At 46.8% G+C, this 16,352-nt stretch overlaps 1 protein-coding gene across 1 annotated transcript; it reads left to right on the top strand.

Moving 5' to 3' along the window:
* Window positions 1-1,921: 1,921 nt before the first annotated feature.
* On the top strand, window positions 1,922-15,379 carry ERICH6B (glutamate rich 6B; the record flags this gene model as incomplete). Its single annotated transcript, XM_081298088.1, has 5 exons — window positions 1,922-2,008; window positions 7,576-7,661; window positions 7,800-7,952; window positions 12,597-12,822; window positions 15,167-15,379. 5 exons carry the CDS (start codon window positions 1,922-1,924, stop codon window positions 15,377-15,379), a joined length of 765 nt encoding a protein of 254 aa, XP_081154214.1.
* Between the last annotated feature and the right edge of the window lie 973 nt (window positions 15,380-16,352).

Raw genomic sequence — 16,352 nt, forward strand, 5'->3', positions numbered from 1 at the left:
TTCCTGTTCAGAACCATCTAGTCTGGAGTAATCTTGAAAACTCTCGTTGGGCCTCTATGGCCTCCAAGCAAATGTCCCTATTCCTCATGGGACTTGCAAGGCTCTCAGCTTTTCCTCTCAGACATGCTGCTGTTGTTGCTGTTTTCCTCATTTACCAAATGGGCCTAGTGTCTCCTGCCACAGGGACTGTTCTTGCTGCTCTTTCTGCATAGAATGCTCCTGGTTCTGATATTGTATGGCTCTGTCCCTCTCTTCAGAGGGAATGTTACCTTCTCAGAAGTACTTTCCTTGGCTACCTTTGACCAATCAGTACTCACCTGGTGTCATGTACCCATGGTCCCAGCTACTCAAGAAGGATCACTTGAGTTCAGGAATTTGAGGCCAGCCTGCTCAACATCCCATCTCAAAAAAAAAAAAATTATAAACCAGTGTGTTCACACACACACACACACACACACACACACACACACAATATACATGCACACCATCACTTTCCATCCTGCTTGCCCTATTTCTTCATAGCACTAGTAACTACCTGGCACATTACACTATTATCAGTCTCCCCTGAGATAGCAGGGACTGTAGCATCCTTGATACCCAGGGCAGCTCTTGGCACACAGGTACACAATAAGCATTTATTAAGTGAGCAAATGAACCCATGATCGAGCCCTGATTGCCTCTCTAGAATCGTCGGTCACCACTAGTTCTTTCTCCTTGGAGCCTTTGACCACACAGTGCTTATGCTAGGACACCCTCTTGACTGCTGGACACTTACCTTCCACCAAAATTTGCTTCAGTTTCAGAGCCTGGTTAAGTTCCCTCCTGTGAGTTCTCATGGCACCCTGTTTTGGCCCCAATGGTGGGACACCCAGGGCTCTCTTCACTGGCTCCGCAAACCCAGTTGCCAAGACAGTCGCGCTCCTCCCTCCCAAGAAGAGCATCCTGGCCTTGACCTCAGAGAGAAGCTCTTCTCCCCAGCTCCCTTCACTGTATCACATTCAACACCCTCCAGAAGGCACTTGGAGCAGAGCTTCACTTGTCCTTACTAGTTAGTTCCGAAATTCAATTGTTGTAAAAATGGATAAATATAAAAATAAATTTTTTGCTATGAAAACTAGTTGATGCTTTTTAAAAAGCTCAATAAGAAAATACTTTTTTAAAAATTATTTTGGGTTAGGTGTGAACCAAATGTACATGAAACATTGGGTAATGTGTAGAAATTGTTTTTTTAAGATTGTACCACTCTGCACTCAGTCTATTAGAAACTGCCAAACCTGAAGGTGATCAGTAGTGAATTGTGGGTGTGGTTTGAGCACAGAGCCCAGTGATCAGATCTCAAAGGAAAGACTTTGCTCTACATTTTAAATGACATATTCGTATACATTTAGGCTTTAGGTGAAAGTAACATGTTTAAGGTGTGTTTCCCTTTCTTTAGCCTGTTTTTTCATTTAGTAGCCACCACTTTTGTCTGAGACCATGTCACTCATTGCTCCACACTTTGCATATGGCTGTCTCCCGCTCTAGTGCCCATGTCTGGACGGGGTGGCCTTCACCATCGTGTCTATTATCCTGCCCTTGACTGCTACACATTAAGCCCTTAGAAATATGTGTTCAGTGAATGATTAAAAAAAAAAAAAAAAAAAAAAAAAAAAAACAGAGAGAGCTGGAATTTCAGCCCCAGCCTTGCGAGCTTCAGAAACCTTACTCTTCCTAGGACCCGGCCTCCTTCCTTATTTGGACAATGGCTGAATCTCCAAACCCTGAAACCCTCCCTGGCACGTTGAGAAGGTCATCTCCATTTCCTTTCTCTTTCCTACAAAAATCTTACTCAATCCAGTCGCTGGACTGAATGCAAACATCATTCACTCACTGAATGGCAGGTCTAAAGTCGTCTGAGACTCTCACATTTCATCTCCCGAGTATGATGGAGCCTGAGCCAGAAGGCAAGAAGCGGGTTGGTGGTAAGAAGAAAGTGGAACTAGATTCAGAATGGATACAGGAGATGAAGGTAAAGATGGCACAGTGTTGAAGCTCTCACTTTGGGTACTTGTTGTTGGTTTTTTTTTTTTTGGGGGGGGGGTGCTGGTTTGGGGGTTTGGGTTTTTTGGTGAGGCACACACACCATCAGAGCTGGCAGGACCACACACAACATGAACACAAACAAGAAAAATGTGGATACTACCTGGAGGTTCACCAGACTGGGAGTGTTATTGGCAGCTCCAATAGGGTTTTTATTAGGATTTATTGAGATTCTTTGGCCTGCTGGGTCTGTAATGGACAATTGGATGTAAAGGAGGAGAATAAAGAAAATATATGATATATGCAAATATATGATAGGAGGTCCCTCTCCTAAATAAATTAGAATCTATATAAAAAATCAATTACACAGTGAATGGATACATCCATACAGTGGAATATTATTCAACACTAAAAAGAAATGATCTATCAAGCTGTGAAAAGACACAGACAAAACTTAAATGCATAACACTATGTTAAAGAAACTAACCTACAAAGGCTACAACTATATGATCCCAACTCTATGACATTCTATGAAAAGTGAATAACCAGGGACAGTACAAATATCAGTGGCTTCTATGTGTTAGGCAGAATGAAAAGAGAAATAGTCAGAGAGAAAAGATTTTTAAGACAGTGAAACTATTCTGTAGGAGACTACTACAATGGCAGATGCATGTCATTACACATCTGTCCAGACCTACAGAATGTATGACACCAAGAGTGAAGCCTGATGTAAACTACGGCCTTGGAATTAGAGAAATGCAAATCAAAACTACTCTAAGATATCATCTCACCCCAGTCAGAATGGCAGCTATTATGAAGAAAACAACAATAAGTTGGTGAGGATGTGGGGGAAAAGGTACACTCAGGTACATTGCTGGTGGGACTGTGAATTGGTGCAGCCAATATGGAAAGCAGTATGGAGATTCCTTGGAAATATGGAAATGAAACCACCATTTGACCCAGCTATCCCTCTCCTTGGTCTATAACAAAAGGACTACAGGGGCACATACAGCATACTACAGGGGCACATCCATATGAATGTTTATAGCAGCACAATTCACAGTAGCTAAACTGTGGAGCCAACCTAGATGCCCTTCAGAAGATGAATGGATAAAAAAAAATGTGGCATATATACACAATGGAATATTACTCAGCAATAAAAGAGAATAAAATCATGGCATTTGCAGGTAAATGGATGGCATTGGAGAAGATAATGCTAAGTGAATTAGCCAATCCCCCACAAAAACAAATGCTAAATGTTTTCTCTGATATAAAGAGGCTGACTCATAGTGGGATAGGGAGGGGGAGCTTGGGAGGAATAGATGCACTCTAGATAGGGCAGGGGGTGGGAGGGGGGAAGGGAGGGGGCAGGGGGTTAGCAAGGATGGTGGAATGTGATGGACATCATCATCCAAAGTACATGTATGAAGACATAAAAAAAAAAAAAACTACGACCTTGGGGTGTGTCAGTACATCCATCAACTGGAATACGTGTACCACTCTGGCGGAGGATGTTGATGGTAGGGAATGTGAGGGTGGACATTGGGGGTGTATGGAAATCTCTGCATTTCCACTTAGTTTTGCTGTGACCTGCTCTAAAACGTGAAGTTTGTTTTTAAAAACCCATCATGTGGTATATTTACAAAGAATAATACTATGAAGTCACAAGTGTAAACAGGTCTCAGAACGTTAGAATCATTAATCATGAACTAATAATTATGACCCAAGTTCAAAAAATAGACATTAGAGTGGAGATGGGAAAGATGTAGTAGACCTGGTGCCTTCAGTAAATATGTGCTGAGAACAGACGATGAATGCCCCAGGTCCTGGAAACACAGGGGCAGACAGAACATCGTCTTTGCTCCCAGGGACCTTATGTTCCATCAAAGAGAGAGCCTGAGTCCAAAAGCACTATTCAGTGCCACGGCAGCTATTATTGCATGGCACAAGGAGAAAGCATCATGAGGACTCTCCAGCTGCTGGGCTGAGAGTGGAGTTGCTCCCATACCCACAGGGCATTTGGGGAAGGCCTGTGGGGCCAAGTGCCACTTGAGCCTGAGCCATGAAGATACTGAGGGGAAGGGCATCCCAGGCAGAGCCAGGAAAGGCCCTGAAAACTTCACCTCAAGGACAACTGTGAGCAAGTGGCAGAGGGATGGGGAATGGGTACCTTAGGTCCCGAGATGTGTTAGTCAACTTTCCATTGCTGTGACAAAATACCTGAGATGGTTCATTAAAAGGAGAAAGATTTATTTTTGCTTGCAGTCTATGGTCACTTGGTCTTGACCCTTTGGGCCTGTGGAGAGGAGAAACATTACAGTGGAAAATGTACAGTGGAGCAAATCCTCTCACCTCTTGGCACCCAGAAGTAGAAGAAAGGAAGGGAAGGGCTGGGGTCTTCATATCTCCTTGAAGGGCACACCCTCAATGTCCTACTTCCTTCAAGTAGAACTTACTGCCTGAAGTTTCTTCCATCTCCCAGCAGGGCTATCAGCTGGGGACCAAGCCTTCAACACATGAGCAAAAAGGGGACATTTAAGAAGTTAACCATAGCTGGGTGCCATGGCACATGCCTGTAATCCCAGCAATTCAGGAGGCTGAGGTAGGAGGATCATGAGTTCAAAGCCAGCCTTGGTAAAAGTGAGGCCCTAAACAACTCAATGAGACCCTGTTTCTAAATAAAATACAAAATAGGGCTGGGGATGTGGCTCAGTGGTCAAGTGCCCCTGAGTTCAATCCCCAGTACCCAAAAAATAAAGATAAAAAAGAAGTTAACCATAACACCAGCTCATTGGGTAGAGGACACAAAGCCTGTATTAGTCAGGACAATGATTATCACCTGCTGAAATTAACAGTCTTTCCCAAAGCTCAGAGGCTTAATAAGCAGATGTGTATATCTTGTTTACTTCACATCTTATTTTCAGTCTTATTAGCTCTTTGGAGTGACGTTTCTCCAAAGTGGGTCTCAGGAATCTGGGCCCTTTCATCAGGGGTCACCACTACCTTGGAGATTTTTTTTTTTTTGTCCAGTTTCCTGGACAGATAGTAAAGCAAGAGTCCAGGCTCAAGTTCCATGACCGAAACAAGTCACACGACCCCCACCTAGCTGCACAGGAGCTGGGAAATATTCTTCCTGCTGCACGGAGAGGAAAAGCAATCAGCCACCCTCACTCAGCCACCTTTATGTAATGAGGGTGGCCTCCATGTGACAGAGTGGAAGAGAACACGAAACGGACGCTGTGTGCCAAGGTGCAGACTCTTCAGGCCTCCAGTCAGGGAACGGGCTGCTCAGTACTCTTTATCTCCTGGGCCTGCCTGTAGGGAGGAAGTCCATAAACAGTCCAAACTCTCCAGGTTGTAAGGGACAACAGGAAGGATATTGGGAGCCCTTACATAAAGTCTTCAGCTTCCTCATCTAATGAATTAAAGAAAACTGACTTGCCTAGCTCACTCCACATTCTTCCTACACTCCAATGGAGGACACACATCCTTCCCAACAGTCGATCACACACAAGGCCACAAAGAAAACCTCAGCAGACACTAAAGAGCTGATACCACATCATAGACTCTCTCCCTAATGCATTTTAATTAATAATGCTAACAATGTAAACAAAGACACTCTATACATTGGCAAATGTAGTACCACTCACAAGTAATTTGTGTACAAAAGAACAAATCGTATTGGAAGAAAAAATAAATGAATTTTAAAAAATAATATTGGAAATTTGAAAATGTTTTGAATGGAGTAAAAATGAAAGGTAGATATCTCCATTCCTAGGAAACAGCTAACACAGTATTTTGAGAGGAACCTCGTAGTCCCGTCTGCTTATGTAAATAAGGAGGATGGTTATAAAGAAAAAGAAAGATGAAGATCAATATGTTCAGCATCCAATTCAAGGAATTAGAGAAATAAAATAGAATAACCTAGAAGATCATCAAAAAGTTCTTATTGGTAACAAGAACAGAAATTGTTTATTCTGTTCAGTAGAACAATTAAATAAATAAACAATTCAATAGAATAATATAGTAAACAATATGTTGTAGTCAGCTTTTTCACTGCTGTGACTAAAGGGCCCAACCAGAACAATTGTAGAGGAGGAAAAGTTCATTTGAGGGCTCATGGTTTCAGAGGTCTTAATCCATAGAAGGCTGGCTCCAATCCTTGGGGTTCAAGGTGAGGCAGAACATCATGGAGGAAGAGTGTGGCAGAGGGAAGCAGCTCACAGGGTGATTAGAAAGCAGAGAGAGAGAGAGAGACTCCACTTGCCAGATACAAACATACCCCACAGCCAGGCCTCCACTGAACCACTTCCTCCAGCCTCACCCCACCTGCCCCAGTTACCACTCAGTTAATTCCATCAGGGATTAATTCACTGATTAGGTTAAGGCTAGAACCCAATCATTTCTCCTCCAAACCTTCTTGCATTATCTCATACGTGAGCTTCTGGGGGACACCTCACACCCAAACCATAAAATAAATAATCCATAAACTTGTTATTTGAAAATATTACTTATAAAATAGGCAAAGTTCCTGATAAGTTTGATACAGAAAAAAAAATAAAGAGAAAGTATAAATAATATAAGGAATGAAGGAGAGGATATAACAGAGGCAGTGGAATATTTTTTAAAAACAGTATACAAGGGCTGGGGATGTGGCTCAAGCGGTAGCGCGCTCGCCTGGGATGCGTGCGGCCCGGGTTCGATTCTCAGCACCACATACCAACAAAGATGTTGTGTCTGCCGAGAACTAAAAAAAAATAATAATAAAATAAATATTTAAAAATTCTCTCTCTCTCTCTCTCTCTCTAAAAAAAACAGTATATGACAAAATTTTAATGAAATGAAAATTTGCATAAAACGAACAATTTCCTGAAAAATATAATTTACTAAGACTAAGAAGAAAATTGTAAAAACCTGAATGGACCAACATTATGAGTTGAATTGTCCCCCTCCCCCTCCTCCCAAAAGACAGGTTGAAATCCTAACCTCCAGCACCTCAGCATGTGGCTGTATCTGGAAATGGAGTCTTTGGGGTGTAATTAATGACATTAAACGCGAGGTCATGCTGTAGTAGGGTGTGCCCCAGCTTCAATACCACTGGTTCCCTCCCAAGAAGACACAGTGAAGATGCAGGGATGGGGTGATGTACAGACAAGCCACAAAAGGTCAAGTCGCCATCGATTCCTAAGAGTCGATTCCTACCAGCCTCCAGGAGGAAGCAACCCTGTGGACACCATGATGTCACACTTCTGGCCTCCAAGGTGGTGAGGGAATATATTTCTATTAACATCGAGCCGCCCAGCTGGCCGGACTTTGTTCCACCTGCTAGGAAATTAAAAGGACCAATAAGCGTGGGGGTGAGTGAAGTGAGCACTTCAGTCTGTATGGGTGTGCATGGGTGTGTGCATGCATGTGCGTGTGCATGCGATCAGAGCAGCACGTGGTCACACAAAGAGCAAGCAGATGCAGGGTCTGAGTGCTTTAGTGACCTCACCGTGCTCTGAAGCAGGACAGTCAGCACCTGCGTGCTTTTCACAGACATCTTTTCTTTCTCAGGTGCATAAAGGTGATGGAAAATTAATTCTCTACCCCAATGAGAACATCTTCCAAGTTCTCTTTCCTGATGGGACAGGACAGATACAGTATCCACTGGAGCAGAGACATGCTCATATGGACACATACTGGCACCTACAATGTCTAATTCGGGGCTGGGGTGGGGTTTGAGGACTGTGTCCTCCAGGAGGTCCCAAGGGACTGCTTGTGCCTTAACCAACGCCCAGCTATCCATCAGGAAGGCTCGCTCTGCTCATCTCCTGCACAGACGGTGAAGAGTTCACATACATCATTCTGGAAGACAATCTAGAGGCTAGCATCCGGGCCCTCGTCAATAACTCTGGCCATGCCACCTTCAATGATGAAAATGGATTTATCTGGTAAGCTTGAGTCATGTGTCCCCAGTACCCTGCCCGCAGGGTAGTAGTGCCATGAAAGTTTGATCTCAGTCGGCACCACCCTCCTACCTCCCTGTCTCTAAACTCCTGTGTGCTGGGAACAGGACAAAGGGTAACAGGAGGGATGAATACAATAGGTCCTGCCCTCAGAGAAGGAGCAAGGTCCTTGTGGCACCATGGCCTCCTGGCAAGGGGTGGGGGTAATGTTAAAGGCAATCACAGACTTAGTTTCATCTCCTAAATGCCTCCTAAGAGTTGAGCCTTCTATGAATTACCTCTGATGACCCAGGGGTGCCGAGGCGGGGGGGGGGGGGGGGCGGGGGGGGCGGGTCCAGGAGCTGCTGACAGCTTTGGAGATATTGTGTTGCATACAGAATCCACAGTGAAAAAGGCAACTTCTAAATATTTCATTAGAATCAAACTTAGTTCTTGAAGTTCCCAGTTCTGGTGATGGTGGAAAACTTCATCTTGCCAAGTCAAGGTCCCTGAGTCACTTCACACTACTTCTCCATTGCCTTGAGGCCAGCAGAGCATTTCTGTTCCCTTCTTCCATTGTAAAGTGGTCATGGTGTGGGAGGCGTCTGTTCTCTTGGATCAGGTCACGCTTTGTCTTCAAACACTTCTAATCCTACAAATACTGTCATTCTCCAAGCCTTGGATTGCAAGAACATGTTCTCCACTGTGGGTCTTCTCAGCACCATTTCCTGTTTGACTTCTTTGTTCGGGAGGTATCTGCTCTCCCCCAGGGCTGCTTGTGTACAAAATGCTGCCTGAAAAGTCAGATGCCAGGTTCAGGAAACACAGGGAAGTGGGGCAAGAAATCCAGTGAATTATCCCAAGTTGTATCTGGCAGTGTGCAGCTGGGCCTCTTCTCCCTAACAGCATGCATTTGGAGGACCAGAAGAGAACTTGGAGAAATCTAGCAACTACTTTTATTATATTAATTAAGAAACTTAGTGCTGGGGCTATGGCTCCATGGCAGAGCACGTGTCTAGCCTGTGGGAGGTACTGGGTTTTGATCCTTAGCACTGCATAAAAATAAATAAATAAAATAATTGTTTAACAAATAAAAAAGAAACTTGGGTTCAGAAAATGATAAGTCACTTGTCCCATGTCATACATAAAACTATAGGCAAGAAGTTTTATGGCATTTTGACTCAACCTTTACAAAGCATTTTTTAAAGTCATCAAATTAGGTATAAAAGTGAGATCACATCTCTATCTCTGAACCTCAAAGCCCATCAAAACCTAAGGGGACAGATGATATTCAGAGCTGGGTCAGGACAGGTCCCCTCCCCAAAATTCTGGTTCTGTGAGTCTAGAGTGGGACCTGGAAGTCTGCACTCTCTAAGTGCTTCCAGGTGATTCTGGGGCTTAGACGAGTATGGTTGCCAAGGTCTCGACTTCGTGGGGGGACAGCAGCAGCCAGTGCTTTAAGTCTCTCCTCCAGAGGAGCCTTGTTCCGAAGTCTCAGGCCCTGGCCTCATAGCCAGTCCACCACCCAGCCATCCCTAACTCCTCATCTCCCATCTCTCTCCTTGGGACCTGCTTCCTGTTTGTCCTTTAAAGATCTTCAAAACCCAGGCTAACCCGCACTCAAGTGCTGCCAAGAGCTGGAGAAATCCCAGCAGCTTCCCCTTCTGACTCTGTGCTCCCCCTCAAAGGAGAAAATAGGGCAGCTAAGAACTGGGAGGCTTCCTGGCATTCAAAGCTAGCTGGTCAGAGTAGCAATAGGCTTCGCACTCACTGGCAAATGGCGCTTGCAGTGTCTAGGCCCTGGGGCCACAGGCCAGGATCCAGCACACCCAGCACGCCCTTGACTCTTGCCTGGTTCCTCTGCCTGCTCCCGGCAGCTCCTGCCTCTCCCTTCTTTCTCCTGGCTGCCCTACACGAGGAGAAGCCCCTCAGTGTTGTTCCTGGTACTGCTCTTGCCCTTTCTCTTGGTGGTGGACGGATCACTAAGCCCCTCAGCAGGCCTCCAGATGACAGACAGACTGTATTCCCCACACACTCATCACCCCAAACAGTCACACCACAGGGCCAGACCCTCTTCCCAAATGGGTCCCTCCACCCTCTAAGCTGGTTTCTTTCCTAGGGACATCTGCACCACAGAAAAAATGTGGCCCATAGCGAGTCGGTCCAGTCCCTGAGAGAATTCCTCAGCAGGACTGTGTCCCATGGTCACAAGGAGATTTTGAGCAAGATCTTCTGACTCATTTGGGAACACAAAGCTGCTGGCCCAGGACCCCAACCCTAGCCTCCAGGAACTTCTGTACATCTCTGTAGCCTTTACACTAGAAGGAAACTTCTTGTGGTGCCTCGGACACAGGGCAGGATCTAGAGCTGAGCTGTTTGAGGACTGAGTACTTCTTGAGTCATTTTTTGATTTCCATTTCCTCAGGGAGGGTAGAAGGAATGAGCTGTGATTTGCCAAGTGTGTGGAAACTAAAACCCAGCCCCATCCCCAACGTGGTCCCCAGTCTCAGACCAGGCTTCCCCCAAGCTTCAGGGTTCTCACACAGCAAAGGGACAGACCCACCTAAACTCAGGGTCCCTGTGGGCATAGTCTGCCTTCTCCACGGAACAGGGCCTCCACTTCTGGAGCCTCCAAATTCTGACCGCCTCTGGCTGTTCTAGATCTGTCTCTGGAAGTCTTAGCCTAAAGTCGCTAACCCTAGAGCTTTGGGGAGCCACTTAAAAGATTAAAGGGCACTGGGCACGGTAGGTAGAGCACACCTGTAATTCCAGCAGCTTGGGAGGCTGAGGCAGGAGGATTCCCAAGTGCAAAGCCAGCCTCAGCAAATTAGTGAGGCCCTAAGCAACTCAGCCAGACCCTGTCTCTAAATAAAAAACATAAAGAGGGCTGGAGATTTGGCTCTGTGGTTAAGTACCCCTGGATTCAATCCCTGGTCCTAAAAATAAAACAAAAAAAAAAAATCTACCTTCTCCTAACTTAGGTCTTGGCATCACTTTCCCACTTCCTTCCATTCCTCAGAGATATTGCAGCCCCAATGGCACTGATTCCAGGGACAGCCCTGGTGAGGTTTGAAAAGCAAGAAGAATATTGGAGGAGGAGGGAGGTTAGGCTGAAAGGTCAAGAAAGGATGGTTTGAAAGTTAGGCAGTCCCTAAAGAGTAGGGATGGGTGAGGGGGGAACCCACCCACCCTCCAACCCAACATCCACTCACTTGACACCTATCCATGTATGTGCTTGCACAGGGCTGGGCAGTGAGAATTCAGCAGGGTCCCCACCCTTCAGGAGGTTACATTTACTATTTGTGGCAGTTTGGGTCCATAAAGTCACTAAGTACTTAATTAGCCAATAGACCCTATCGTTCCTTGGGACGATATGTGCTTATACACATGTCACATGGTCAAGGACATGCAGACCTGCAGAAAATTTGAGTTGCTGAATGTGCACATTCTCAGCTAAAGTGTGTGGGTGGGTGGGGGTCACTCTGCCTCCTCGTCTCAGTTTTCACCCAGAAATGACCAGAGGGCACAGAAAGTGGGAGCAGGGCAGCATGGTCCAGGAACTTCCAGCTCCAGGGCCAGTTGGCCAGGGTGTGGCTCAGCTCTGACCCTAGTTAGTGGAGTGGCCTCAGACAAATCACTTGACATTTCCCAGCCTTGTTTTCTTTTAGTAAAATAAAGAAAACAGAATTTTGCAGGATGCGTTGTTTTTAGGATCTATAAAATCATGTTCTGTGAGGCGGGTGTGTACAGTAGAACCCCCTTCTCTGCAGTTTCGCTTTCTGCAGTTTCAGTTATCTGCAGTCAACCATGGGGGAGAAGAGGGTGAGTATGGTATAATATAATATTTTGAGAGAGAGAGAGAGAGAGAGAGAGAGAGAGAGATCACATTCACATAACTTATTACAATAAGTTGTCTTAATTGTACTATTTTATTATTAGTTTTTGTTGTTAATCTCTTACTATACCTAATTTATAAATTAAAATTTATCCTCAGTAAATATGTATAGGAAAAAAATGTGCACAAGGCTCAGGAGCCACCTGCATTTCTAGGCGTCCCCTGGGGTCTCAGCATGTGTCCCCTGTAGATATGTGGGTGTCTACTTGTGTACAGCACAATCTTCCTGAGGGGCTATGGGTCCAGTATTTCCTAAATCAGTGACTTTACAGAACGTAACTACTATGAACGGTGAGAACGGAAGGTAGGTAAATTCTATGCAGGAAACTGAGAAGGGGTGGGCCTGGAGAGTCCTGGAGAGACCTGGAGGGGCTGGTCCAGCTGAGACTTAGTGAGCAGTGCCAGCTGTGTCGTGTAAGGTGGAAGAGCTTTCCGGAGAGAAGAGCATGGAAGGAGGTAAAGGGTGCAGGGGTGAAGAAATGTCGGTCACTATTGTCCAAAGGCAGGGAGCAAGAGCCACCAAGCAAGGCTGAGCAGAGGGTATGCGGGGGCTGATGGCAGCTCCTGCTCTTGGGTCTTTATTTGTTGGAACCTCTCCTGCCTGCCAAGACCCTGTGGGCATTTCTGTGGCCCAGGAAGAAAGGGAAAAGGCAGGAGAGAGAGGAAGAGAGGGGCCGAGCCCCGCTCTCGCACAGGGGGGCCGTTCCCCAGTCTTCAGGGCTTGGCTGCAGCTCCCAATGCACCTTCTCCTCTAGGTCAAGCCTGAGCAGCAGCCTGGGCTACTACTTCCCCAAGGGCAAAAACCAGAAGGCCTGGAACTGGTGGAATCTGCAGGTCCACGTCCACGTGCCCCCTTTCCAGCCCATCTCCTTGAAAATCAACAGCTACATCCAGGTGCACATAAGAAACCAGGACAAGATCATCTTCAGCTTCCTCCACCAACAGAAGCGGTTTCATTTAAACCTGGGGACCAAGTTCAAGGTAAGTTCTCCACTGCCCCCACCCTCTGTTGTGGTTTTTCTACCTGCACACAGGCTGCAGCTGGCTTGGCCTGCCCGTGCCATGGGCCTCAGGGCCACCTCTGTGTCACACTAACCCATAGAAAGACACGGCCACCCTCACTTACCTGGTGCTTACCCATATGCACACGCTTCTCTGATAATTTTCCAGCACCATGAGCGAGCGTGAGAAGGGCGGAAACCGACTTCCCAAGAACTCACTGTGAAAAAAGATGTCAGGAGGCATCACCTCACTCGATGCTCCCAGCAGCCCGGTCAGATGGCAGGGCCAGAGACAAGGGGGGTCTGTTCTCTCCTCCCCCAACACACTTGCCCCAAAACAAATGGCCACCTGGAAGTCTGACGCGCCCTCGCAGGCCAGGCAGGAAAGCGGCAGTGGTTTACCCTTTCCCAGAGCTGCTGGATGAGTGGCACAAATTGGGAAACTTTAAACTCCAAAAGCTTATTGTCTCTGAGTTCTGGGGGCTAAAAGTGTGACATGAGGATGTCAGTGGGGTCACCAACGTCCAAAGGCTTTGATGGAGGATGCTCTTGTGCCTCTCTAGCTGCTGGGGACTCCTGGTGTTCACTTGTGGCTGCCTCCTCTGACTCCATCCTCACCCGCCATCCCCTCTGTGTGTCTGTGTGAAAAGATCTCCTCTCCTTTCTCTTATGTGGACAGCAGTCATTGCAATTCGGGCCCATCCTAAATCCAGGAAAATCCCATCCCAAGATCCTTAATTATTCAGGATATAATAGTAAAATACGGTATTTCTAAACAAGGCTACATTCACAGGTGTGGGAGTGAGGGATTAGGTCTTAGGCAGATCTTTTGGGATGACGTAATTAAGCACCCCATAAATGGTGAGTCTAGTCCCCTGGATTTCTGACTGTAGAAGATGGGCTCTTGAGACCCTTTCTGAGGACTAGAGGCATCGAGGGGAATAAGGGGGTCCTTAGTACCTCCAGTGAGATCTTAACAAGACCCTGTTCTTGCTCCAGCTCCCCTTCCCCATTCCACATGGAGGACTCTATTCACAGATCCCACCGGGGAGGCACATAGGCCTTCAGAAGTCCAATCACCAGGGAGATAGAGAGACAGACATGTCTCCTGGAGGTGAAGCAGATGGAAAAGCAGCCCAACAGCAGACTGTAGCAAAATTAAACTGCCCAAATATTATTTGAGAGGGGAGGAGGGAACATGGTAGGTTTAGGGTGACCAGTCACCCATTTGCCAGGACCAAGGAGTTTCCTGGACATTAGACTTTGAGTGCTAAAACTGGGAAAGTTCCAAACAGGCCTGGCCAGCTGGTCACCCCGGTTCCCTTCCTGGCAGAGCCTGCCATTTTGCAGGCTAAGTAATGATGTCCCAACATCCTTGCCTATTCTGGATTCCCCTGAGCAGCCTCCCCCTGAAAGAGGAGGCCAGCGCTGCTATCCTGGGTCACCCACTCACATCCATGCCACAACAGCTGCAAGCTGAAGAGGAGCCACCCAGGGCTGGAGAGGGCATGAAGGCCTTCGAGTGGTGGTGGGTTTCCCTGAGGGAAGAGAGCCATGAAAGGAGGACTAACCAGAAAGGGTGGAGACTGGGAGGCCTAACAGGCCCAGGGAGCTGGGGTACCCTTGGGGAGCTGCCCTAGTGGCGGGGTGCAGAAGAAGCAAATCAGCACAAATGTAACTCATTAGAGCAAAAGGAAGGAGACAGAGCTGGGGCCCAAGTTGGGCAGCCAGGAGGCCCTAAGAAGAACTTGCCCTTCTACACCCACCTCCCTACTTCCTGGGTGATGTTAGCTTCTTGTCTCTTCTTCTGAAGAGACGCAGGTTGTTATATGGCTTAAGTAAGGTACTTTGCATGAAAATATTTCATCAGCCTCACAGAAGTAGAACATATTGGTGTTATTCTCCCTCCGGGAGTCTCTTTATCAACTTTCAACAAGCCACAAACCAAGGCAGAAATGGACATTGAAGTGTCCTCGCTGGGGCAAGGCCTCATTCCAACAAAACCCGGATACACTCCCAGTGAGCCTGTGGTGGAGTCGGGTCCCCTGGCAGACACTGGCCCTAGAGATGCAGCCTTTGGAAGGCAGGCCAGTCCAGGGCACAAGAGCTGGTTTCTCTCTGGTTTGGGGTCAGGCTGACATGTGGCTGCCACCCACATCACCATGGTCCAAGTGGCCATAGGCACAGGCCAAGTGAGTGTGAACACCAGAAAGGCCACGGGTGGCAGTACTGGGGAGATAGATCAGTCCCGAGGGTGGAGGTTCCAAGGGGGAGGCAGGACTGCAGAGGCACTAATGTCACCTGGCCTTCTGTGAATTCCACAGTTCATAAACTCAGAGGTGCTGCAAGACCTGAAGGAGAAAACAATCCTGGAGGTAGATCCTGGCACAACAGCTCGGAAGGTCCAGATCCTTCTGGGAAAAATGATTAGGATCCTGAACTTGCTGACCATGTCTGATTTGAAAAACTTCACAGAGGCCTCCAAGATGTGTCTCATGGCTTTAGGAACCAAGAAGAGATCTCGATTCTGTTTGTAGGGCAGTCACCAAATTCTCCCAGGCCTTATACATCATCCACTGAATGTCTTGGGAAGGGGGAATCCTCAAGAGCTTCAGGGAAGTCCCGAGATCTATCTATTATGTCTTTGAGAGTTGGTTTGTAATTTGGGACCTGTTACAGTTCCTTGCTAAGAGAAAAAAAAAAAAAAACAAGAATGAAAGCAAGCTTTGAGGGACTGACAGTATGTGGCTGGGCACAGAGAAGATCTCCTAGTCAAAACCTGACAGCTTTGGGAGCACTGTGTCATGTCAGTAAGCAATACATGTCCACACCCGCTCTGCATGCTCCTACCAGTCACTGCCATCCAGAAATTCTTTTGCAGTTCATTACCTGCCTTGACTCAGGATAGACTGTCCAGCTCTGCCCCTTATTGGCTGTGTGCCCTGGGTCAAGTAACTTTATGCCTGTTTCTACATCTGTAAAATGGACCTAGAAACAGTATCTACCACTAGAGTCGGGAGTAGTGAAGAACTTATTGCATGTAGCAACCCTAGAATAGGGTCTGGCCATTAGACACCAGTCAGTGAGTGTCTCTAATTACTGTCACCGGGCCCCTCCCTTTATACCTGGGCAGTTCCAGGGAGGTATCTGTCCAGTGTGCATCAAGAGATGCACCTGGAAGTAAGATTGGGGGGTCTGCATTTCCCTTGGCCTACAGGGATAGCCCCACCCAGCTTTCTTGGGCCTTCCTGATCATGACACTCACCACCATGGACCAAGCATGCAGCACGAAGGAGGTGGGTCCCTGGTGCTGAGCACTACACTTTCGCAAGTTCCATCCCACGTGGCTTGTGACAAAGAGTGTTTTCTTGATGACACTGGTGTTCAGAGAGGTTAAATGACTTACCCAGGATCACATACTAGTAAGTGACAGTGAAGACTGGCATTCTGATCTACCTAGCTACAAAGTGACATCACTCTGGTGATAGCACTTTTTTTAACGACTACCCA

Source organism: Spermophilus citellus (assembly GCF_964194105.1).
Source record: "Spermophilus citellus genome assembly, chromosome: 1".
Taxonomy (NCBI): Eukaryota; Metazoa; Chordata; class Mammalia; order Rodentia; family Sciuridae; genus Spermophilus; species Spermophilus citellus.